Source organism: Clavelina lepadiformis, chromosome 8, assembly GCF_947623445.1.
Source record: "Clavelina lepadiformis chromosome 8, kaClaLepa1.1, whole genome shotgun sequence".
In the NCBI taxonomy this organism is placed as follows: domain Eukaryota; kingdom Metazoa; phylum Chordata; class Ascidiacea; order Aplousobranchia; family Clavelinidae; genus Clavelina; species Clavelina lepadiformis.
Window position 1 is genome coordinate 6,445,171 of NC_135247.1, and position 9,706 is coordinate 6,454,876.

The 9,706-nt window shown below is 35.7% G+C and overlaps 1 protein-coding gene across 1 annotated transcript; it reads right to left on the reverse strand.

Annotated features, from left to right (window-relative positions):
* Nucleotides 1-1,738: 1,738 nt before the first annotated feature.
* Nucleotides 1,739-9,378, reverse strand: LOC143468612 (integrin alpha-X-like). The gene is made up of 11 exons (XM_076965944.1): nucleotides 8,867-9,378; nucleotides 6,655-6,728; nucleotides 6,367-6,494; nucleotides 6,077-6,194; nucleotides 5,810-5,984; nucleotides 5,544-5,616; nucleotides 4,953-5,095; nucleotides 4,743-4,848; nucleotides 4,539-4,653; nucleotides 4,251-4,336; nucleotides 1,739-3,780 (listed from the first exon to the last, which is right to left on the reverse strand). The coding sequence occupies exons 1-11, from the start codon at nucleotides 9,070-9,072 to the stop codon at nucleotides 3,511-3,513; spliced, it is 1,494 nt and encodes a 497-aa protein (XP_076822059.1). The 5' UTR covers nucleotides 9,073-9,378; the 3' UTR covers nucleotides 1,739-3,510.
* Nucleotides 9,379-9,706: the final 328 nt, after the last annotated feature.

Consider the following 9,706-nt stretch of genomic DNA (forward strand, 5'->3'; position numbering starts at 1 on the left):
GAAGTGTTGAAGAAAGTAAGGAAAAAAACACTACGTAGACTATTACAGTACTCTGTTACACATATTAAACATCCAGCTGCTGTGGTAACAGGACACGATAAATTACAAACAGTAGGCCTATTCCGAATTGTGAAATGTACTTTGCGTATGTACTCTTCAACATGTGGTGGTAATATCACTTTTACGAAACCATTTGTTGATAATACCACCCAAACCTAAAAGGTAAAGCAGATAAACAATTTCAGGTTTTTGCTTAGACTTGACAAAGTTCAAGATTTATTAAGTTTGTCTTCAGTTGATGAGGAAGATGCGTTTTTGCTTCTTTATGCTAGTGGGACAACTAGGTTACCAAAAGGAATAGTACACACGCAAAGGAACTTGACAGCAATATGTGAATTACGAAAGTAAGCTTCCTTACAACTGGCCATACTAAAATTTGCTACCGCAAACCGAGGCATAGGGTATTTCACTTGCAGCATATCCCTTGCACAGGGAGCAAAACTGATCATCGAAAAACGATTTTCTGTAAAAAAAACTGCTTACCAGCTCAAAAAAGTACAAGGTAATATTCAAAATATATTTTAAAAGATTCGTAGCCTCAGAGCTATTGCATTTTATTGAAATGTCACATTTGTTCCTGCCGTGTCACCGATGATTTTGCAAATCTACAACAGTGATTTGCTAGCTCAGCATGACATTGTTAACCAGGATTGTATGTTCTGCCGTTTCTTTACCGGATGGGCTTGCTTTACGACTTACAACTCTGATCGGAAGTAAGAAGTAACATAGTTATGCTGTATACAATCTTGCTATAAGCTAATTATGATTTTTTTGTATAAACCACTAAGTAGTTTATACGTCAAATGCATGTTATGTCAGATAAATAAACTCGTAACCATTCGAGTTATTGCAAATTACAAAAAAAGTCTTGACTTGACTCCAGTGAACAATATTTGAAGTACCTCGACTTCATTCGAGTCGGTTCTTGTTATTTCACTGTTTGCGTAAAACCGATCTTTCTTTGTATTTTTATCCGAACACACATTGAACACATTGAAATATAAGTTATAAATTATTTTTTTCTAAGGCTATCTAGGTTTCAGACGTCAAATTACTCTGGTCACTTATTTTCAATTGACTCGACTTGACTTGTTTCTTAAAAGGTAAATGCCGATGGCTTGAGTTGACTTGCGACTTGAGTTTCATAATTTGGTAACGAGGATCCAATTACATACAAGTATTTTCAAGCCGTTAATTGCGTAAACACTTCACTGAAAATTTTGAGTGTAAATAAAAATACCACACACACCTGCACGTAACGAAGACGTTTTCAAACCGGTTCGTGGTCGATTCAACCCACGGACAATTCAACCCAGGATTACTCAACTAACATCTGTGAGTTGAATAGACCTTGGGTTGAATCGCCCGTGGGTTGAATTGATTGATCACTTTTCAAACCAGTTATGTGGCAAACTGTTGCCTGTTATATGCACCTGTCCTTCTATCTATACCTACCTACTTGTTTAATGCAATTGTATACCAACATAAAATGATTTGATTTTTGCACTACATGGCCGAATGTACAACACGACTAAATTGCGCGAATTATTCCATACAGCTTGCAACAACTGATTATGTCGGCAGTCTTACTCTTGCTTGCTAGAATAACGGCATGTCCCTTCTAAAATATAAAAACTTTTAGCTTAAATCTAAACCATCAGGCTTTCTGAGACAAAAATTCAAATTAAAGCAAAAATGGTTTAATAATTTTATAAAGCAAATCGTTTTTCGGAAAACGAAATGCGTAAGCTACTTTTGCATGGTACGATAGTACAAAAGGAAACATTAAAACACTCACCCAGGCTTTGAAAAAAATGTTGCTGCATTTACAACCACATTCAACTGATTGTTCTCTCTCATAGTTTATATAGTTCTTTTACAGTAAATCCAATTACCGAAGGAACAAACCAAACAAACTCATACGCACACTAAACAGAATGGTTCCACGACATATGGCCGCGGGAAAATGACCGCGAACAAACTCACCGGGGACAACTGAACGTGACGTAAATTGACCGCGAACAAACTGACTGTGATGTAAATTGACCGCGAACAAACTAACCGAGAACAGACTTACCGGAATGAAAATTGACCGGGAGGTAAATTGACCGTGCAAGTGCTGAATTATTGTGTTTAAGTTGATGGTAGTATATGATATGTAAATATTTGTTTGTAACTATTTCCTTTGTTTTTAACAAAATTTTTTTTTATTTCAATACACATTGAAACATTTATTGAAATTAACAGAAATATTTCCGGAAATACGAGAAATACGAGTAACAACATTAAAAGACGTTCACTGCAAAACACATATGACACTACATAATAAGGGCACTAAAATTTACACAAACTGTTATTTGAACAAATAAGGAAGTTTATTGCGCAAATTGTAGGTTGTGGGCGATGCCTCTGAGAAAATCTAATATGTCACGAGATGAGATAGGGTGAGATAGGCTACAACGCATTGTTTCATAATCTCATCAAACAACTCGTCTAGACCGGGAAAATGCATGTAACAATAGGAAATCTATGAATATGGGTCACCCTACACCCTACAAGGGGCCAAAAAACTCTACGAGTGGCAACCTTGACTGCAATACACGTACTGGATAGTGACTAGATAGCGACTAGATAGTGAATTAGAATTTTGACCTTTTGACGGCCAATTTGTCGCCGGTTAATTTGATCGCCGGCCAATTTATCGACGGTTAATTTCATCGCCGGCCAGTTTACGTCACGGTTAATTTGATCGCCGGCCAATTTGTTGCCGGTCAGTTGTCCACTACCAGTTGTCGCCGGTGAGTTTGTTCACGGCCATATGTCGTGATCCCAAACAGAATACCGGGCAACGTACCGAATGCAGTATGGCGATTGTAATAGTGCATTGTAATAATTTATATAAATGGCATTTTAATAAGCGATCGTGTGTTCTCCAATTAGATGAAATGTTATACTGTATTTAGAAAGCTGTACTGTCATTGGTTAATCGTGTCATTCAAACATTTAATTCCTAAACCGACATATTTGACACAGTATATGAGTGTTTTTAAGTGGCGTCATATATTTAGAGTGTGCGAAGTTAGATGGTACTTTGGTAAAGAATCTCGGTGACGTAGAATATGTTAGATTTTTAGTTATTACTATAAAATACTATGTACACGTAGCATGACGTGGAGAACGATGTTTCTTTCCCTGATTGGCTGAGCATAGCGATATAAAAACTAAGGCTTTGTTCAAGCGACCTCTCTTTTCCCTTCTCGATTATATAATTATTAATTATCATTCAATTCAAGTGATTAGTTCTATTCGGATTTTGATATGGATATGAAATTGCTTCTGATGTAATTACGACTATATTTTGGGAATATAAGAATTTGGACTTTATGAACGTTTTACTGACTTAAAGAAACAATCAGAGATAGCATAAACAACGGAGTCAAAATAAAATAGTCAAGGAGTTCTAAAGGAAAGACTAAAGCCTTTGGCTTCAGGCCAACCTAAAACAATCAACATCGCCATCCCCATAGCAGCAAAGCTGTTGATGAAATTATACGTATGAAACAAACTTACCTTTCCTGTAGATGAATGTGATGAAAAACCAATTCGTGCAAGTAACATGTGGTACCGCTCAGATAAAACTGCACTCAGCGAACACATACATCTTCTATAAATTTCGCAGCATAAGCGATACTCCACATATCCAAACAACTCCTGAGTAAACTGAAAAAAGAAATAAAAGAGTATGATTACCATTCACTACGTTTTAATTTGTTGGTAGTTTAATGTATTAAGTCTAATGTATAATCAGTCCAAAACTTGTGAACCATATATACTCACTTTTAGTTTGCTGTTAATGAATGCTCTTCAAAGCAAAATGTCCTTCAAGGATGCATATTACATGAGTAACATCAAGAACCGAATTGTTAGGTTTTTATATTCTTTCTAAACTGACTTTAAACATTTACAATCCCTTTACTAACTCTGCCACATCATTCTAGTCTCTGTATACTGTTTATACGTTTCCTGTTGTTTTTTTCTAGCTTTCTTATTATACTGTATTGTTTAATACAATTGACGAAGGAATAAGCGAAATGAGCCCACGTTCGCACACCAAACCAACAATCAAACATCTGCACGACATAAAGTGAAACCCTGGACCAAAGCATATCTACTTCATGAAACAAACTTACCTTTTTATTAGAGTAATGTGATGAAAAACCAATCTGCGCAAGTTGAAGGTCGTATGTTATAGCAGAGACGTCTCCCGATGACGATCCTACATTGATGACAAAAATATGAAATACTTGTTTAATTTGGTTTGGGTTGGGCACTATTTTATCAACGAAATCGTATATTGTTATAGGACTATACAAAGCAAGGGTAAACGGTGTTCATTAATAAGTATATGTAACATATTTTATGCTGATTTGTCATACTGAAAAACATTCAGTCAACTATACTGTAGCATCAAAAAGAACCTTCAAGGGCAAAATTTAGGATAGCGTTCCGTAGGCGATTAACAATTTCATTTAGCCCACTAAATTCTGACACATAGTACACCCTCTCATCTGTATCGGTTCCTGTCGCTACAACCTATTAAAAACGTCGTCATACATTAAAGTTCAGCAACCTACTCAACCAAAAGGAAATAAGTGAACTTTCTGAGAAACTTAAATTCCTACTCGAAGTTCTTTTTTGACAGCGCGGCCCACACCAACAGAAAATGTAGTTATGCCAAGAGATCGAACATATGCTGCACTTTGCTCTAAATATTCAGCATCGCTTGATCTAAACACATCACGATTTAAATAATTTGACAACTACCAAAGTAACAGTAGGCCTATACCATAATTATCACATAGTTGTACGGAAATCGCTTAAGCTATTTGTACCTGCCATCGGTTAACAAGATCAAAACTTTTGCAGTTGAGTCGGAGTCAAAACGATTGGAGCTTTTGAAATCTGCGACAGTTTTATTCAATGCATGTGCGGTGTATGTTGTGAAGCTGAAGAGGTCTATTTTATCTACAGCTTCCTAAAAACATATAAAAAGACAATCTTTTCAAAACCTTGCTTTAGGAATGTAATCTACATACTCAATTCACTATTCATTACAGCATGTGATAGCATCTATATTGATCGTACTTATATAACGAGATTAACTACTTTGCTATGCGATTTGCTTAACGTAAAACATAAATCAATATTCAATATTAATATCGCATATCAGGGGTGGGAAAATTTATTCAATGAAAAAGTTATTTGCGGAAAATTACAAACACCAGCGAGCCGCAAAATCAGTAGTGTCAATACAAATACGGCAAACAATGCACGGATAATGAACAATAATGGATATTACTCTTCAGCTAGAAGAGCCACAAAAAACATGTCGGTGAGCCACATGCGGCGCGCGAGCCTCAGTTTGCCCACCTTTGGCATATAGGATATGTTATGTAATATGTATACATATAGAAGTCACTCACCCCAAAAGCTGCTGTGCTGTTATATTCACCGAGTGCTATTTCCGTGACTATGTAAGGTTGCTCGTTGAGTGGTCTATAAAACAAATATGCACTTCCGATATGTCCATTGTTAGGCTACTTCGAAAAAAGTTTGAATATTCGAATGAGGTTCATTTCTCAATCTTTGTTTTAAATTGACTATTTTCGTTATAGGTATTGTTGTAATAATCGATAGAAAGCGCTCAACGGAAATTATTAAACTGTCAATGCAATTTTAATACACTTACAGTGAGTCGTAAAAATGGGCGTACTGGACCACTCCCACCCTGGTGGAATCATCGTTGATGTTAAAGTTGTTTGCGACTGCTTTGGTCCAGTTTTTGACACGTTCGAAATTGTCAGCCCCAACAGAACCAGATCCATCAAGCAAAAACATCAAATCCAGAGCAAATATTGGACAACCTGAGATCATAAAAAATGCTTGTTAAATGCTCTTTAAAAATTAGAAATTTAAAGTAAGATGATAATAAATGAAAGTAGTTTATTTGCTTTACTTGTATTTATTGTTCTTGGGTCCGGGTTCCAAGCCTGACCCAAGTCAGAAGTTTTATAACAATATCCAGGGTTGTAGTTGACGTTTGTACACATTTGTTTTTGTGTGGGAGAGCAGGCCTGCATTTTATGAAAATATGAAGTACGATTATCTTTGTAAAACGTATACAGTTTGAAACACTTCGTCGAAGCCATCCAAAGGTTATAAGAACAAGTGCAGAAAAGCTTTCGACTGAGTATAAAATTGATATAGAATGGAAGAGATGTTTTTACAGTACTACTGCTTAATTACCACCAAATCTCCTTCTGCACTAAGCTCCAGAGATTGCCCAAAAGCACTTCCCGGTTGCAGATCTGGCGGTCTAATTGACGAACAATTTGTATTGCCCATCAGATGACATGAGAAAAGGTTCCCGGTAGCTAAATATACTCCCTTTTTCATAGTATTCGAAATATTTTTTAAAGTTAAAATTAATATAGTAATGGGATTATTAATTATTTGGTTGCCAGATGTCGCACTTTTAAGAAAAAGCTACCAGTGTAATGCAAAACTAAAGTAGGCTACTGGAAGTGGTCTTACGTATTCTGGAACTTGAATTCTTTTCATCACTTGTATTCGTTGTATCAGTAAAATAGGGTGCTCCCACCATGAAGCTTTAATAACAAGAAAATAATTAAAAATTGTTATAACCTGCCGATTCATTGTTGCAGTTAAGTTTTGACTGGATTTGCTATATGTACAAGCCAGTAGCTGATACAGGTGCCAGTTGTGTTGGCCTACGTTTTATGGCAGTATACTTGTATAGCTGCATGGTAGTTGTTATGGGTGCCGTCAAAGAGTTAAAATGGATGAGTGAATGAGTAAAGTTATGTCGTTGTATTAAATCTGTGTCTATCTTATAGTAACGAAAGGACATCGCACATGCGTTTTATGTTGTACAACAACCAGGAAGTCGAGCGTTGGGTGTGCAGTGTGAATATTGTCATTCTTGCATATTGCTTCCTTGATAAACCCGAAAATATATACACAGCTTGTACATAATTGTTAATGTTATCATAATTATATGCAAGTTAGGCATTTTGTACCGCTAAAGTTTGCAGCCAATTGCTTTTTTCACTTCGAATCGGTTGTTGAACGTAAGTGTTAGTGGGATTGCTGTAGGCTGTGAGTAAAGCAAACTTCATAATCATGCATAAATGTTTTTATTCTTTATATGTTTTACATGCATTCAGATTATGTCGGCTACTTATGAAGTTCATATTAAACGTGGATGATGAGAAAAGGGACCTTCTTAGTATCTTCTCATTTATTCGCCAATGTCATGCCTTCTATCGCAAAACACAAATGGTTTTCTTCTGCAACAGTTTAAGCACCAATCCGGCACAGCTAAAGCTAAGGGCTTAATTGTGGCATAGTCAAATTGGTATAACTTAAATTTGTTTTAACACCCGTTTGCCTACTAGCTAATTTGGAAGTTTCTAGCTAGAATCGCCACTTTATGCCATATTGTCTTCTAACAATACACGTTAGCAGATAATTTGCTAGTTTGCGATTTATGTCAATCAAATTGAATGTTTCCTCTAGAGTATAGAGCCTAGAACAAGAAATTAATAAAAGAAGATGTGTTCTTCATCACAGCAAAACAAAACACGCGCTGACATACCATGTCTTATTTAAGTTACTTGACGTCCAATCAGTACTGCGAACATAATTTTAGCATAATCGTAATCTTGGCTTGATCATATGGGAATCACTCAACAAACCAGGAACAAGTTGACTGTCAAAAGTCTCAAACTCAAATTGCTCTGAGGGCCAAATGAAGACTTTTAATTTAACGATAGATGGGCGCAATACACAATAAAAGTTAAAAAGATAACACGATAAAAAAAACAATAAAAAGAACATAATGCTTTACAAATGTTTAATACGGTTTTCTATTAAAATTTAAAAAATTCTAATACGATTGTTTATTGCATACTTTTTAAATCTATAAACAAATACTTGGCGATAAAAAGATTAATTGCTTATTACGGCATTTGGCAATTCCAAACTACATCACGAGCCACGTGTTTGAGACCCATATTCTAAATAACGAACAGTTGTTGGTAAGCACGCTGCACAAAGAATTTTTCGATAATATTTATAATGGTTTTACTGGTTGAGCAACTAATACCAAAAATGTTTGGCAAAATTGCAAATTCGGCGCTAGTTATGGTGTCACAAGGTAAAAACAATGCGAAATCCATGTGAATGGTGCTGGTTTTGGATCAATCATATGATTGGAACGTTCCGTTTTGGCAACAAGAAATGGCTTTGGGTTTACATACTTAAGTGCGTAACAGGTATTTTTTGCTAAGTTAAGCCTAAGTTAGCTTACAGTTGGTGAGTTAGTGTATACACTGGTAAAGGAATTAAAGCCTACTAAGCTCAGTGTGAAAGCAAGTCATACTGGACGTAGTTTACTTATTTACAAAAGCCATGCTTACGTCAAACACCAGCCATAAAGCAGGTAGTATTGTTATTGTTAGGTAATCGTTGCACACCTCCTTAATTAGCGGAAAGTTTGTTACAAATGTTTAGCAATACAGTAACAGCTTAACGAGTACATGTTATGAAAACATTTTTGTCGTTTTACGCACTGTCACTGCATGACCACTATGTACTTTGATTTAAGGCCAACTTGTTTCAAACTTGTCGTTCTTAATGTTACTAAAAATGCTGATTTTAAGCAATACAGAAAAACATTACTGTTAAGAAAATAGAAAGTTTTATATTATTTTTAAAATCATACCTTCCGCTAGTATCTAGCTTGACGTTGTATCCAAAAAATGAAGGACTTCTGCCTTCGTCCGATGTGCTTAAATTTTCACCTGCTTGTGATGCCAACCCGGCTGGATGTATAAAGTTGAACGATTCCACCGAATCTTCTATGTTAAAACTTTCGCACATGTGCGATAGCAAAGCCCACAAAAAGATGGCTCTTCCGCAATGAAGCATTTCGAATTATTTTTATCTGTTTTAGTTCTAATGTAATCAGCGCGTCCGTTCAATCCTCAGTCCTGTCGATTATTTACACTATTCAGCACATAATCTGCATGTCATCAGCGTAAAATTAGCCTACATGATGCAATGTATCAGGAAACAGTCCAACAGGACGCACTTTTTTAATTAGGAATGGCTTTCTGCAACTTAATCAAGTATACCTGGCCTAAATAGATTGTCATAAAACTGTAGACTATGTATTCTGTGGCATATAGAGTATGAATAGAAAACCACCATAACCAGGTCACAATTTATTATTCACATATTTGCTATAATTTTTCCCGAACATATCGTTGAGTAATTTATAAATAAATTTGCACGGCAATTGTTTCCTTTGAACTATTTTTTGATAACTTGTTGCAATTGTTTCTGCAATTAACAATTTTGTTTTGCGTATCTTTCTAACATTGACTTTTTGTCTTATTTCAATTCATCTTATATATGGTTAATTCAATATGCCATTGCAACGACGAAAACTGCAACGTTTGCTAAAATATCAAGCTGAAAAAGAAAGAAATAAACTCCCCAACGTTGAATGCGGAAAGACACTGTTGCACTATCCATGGCAATGGCTCTTTGTTTATGTTGT

What these genes read in the sequence shown, in the direction of transcription:
- LOC143468612 (XM_076965944.1), bottom strand. Translation starts at nt 9,072, where the DNA reads ATGCTTCATTGCGGAAGAGCCATCTTTTTGTGGGCTTTGCTATCGCAC. An exon ending in ACAGCACAGCAGCTTTTGGG is followed by an intron (nt 5,096 to 5,543) that starts GTGAGTGACTTC and finishes ATATGTTTTTAG; the next exon opens with GAAGCTGTAGATAAAATAGA. An exon ending in CCTAAATTTTGCCCTTGAAG is followed by an intron (nt 4,337 to 4,538) that starts GTTCTTTTTGAT and finishes TCATCAATGTAG; the next exon opens with GATCGTCATCGGGAGACGTC.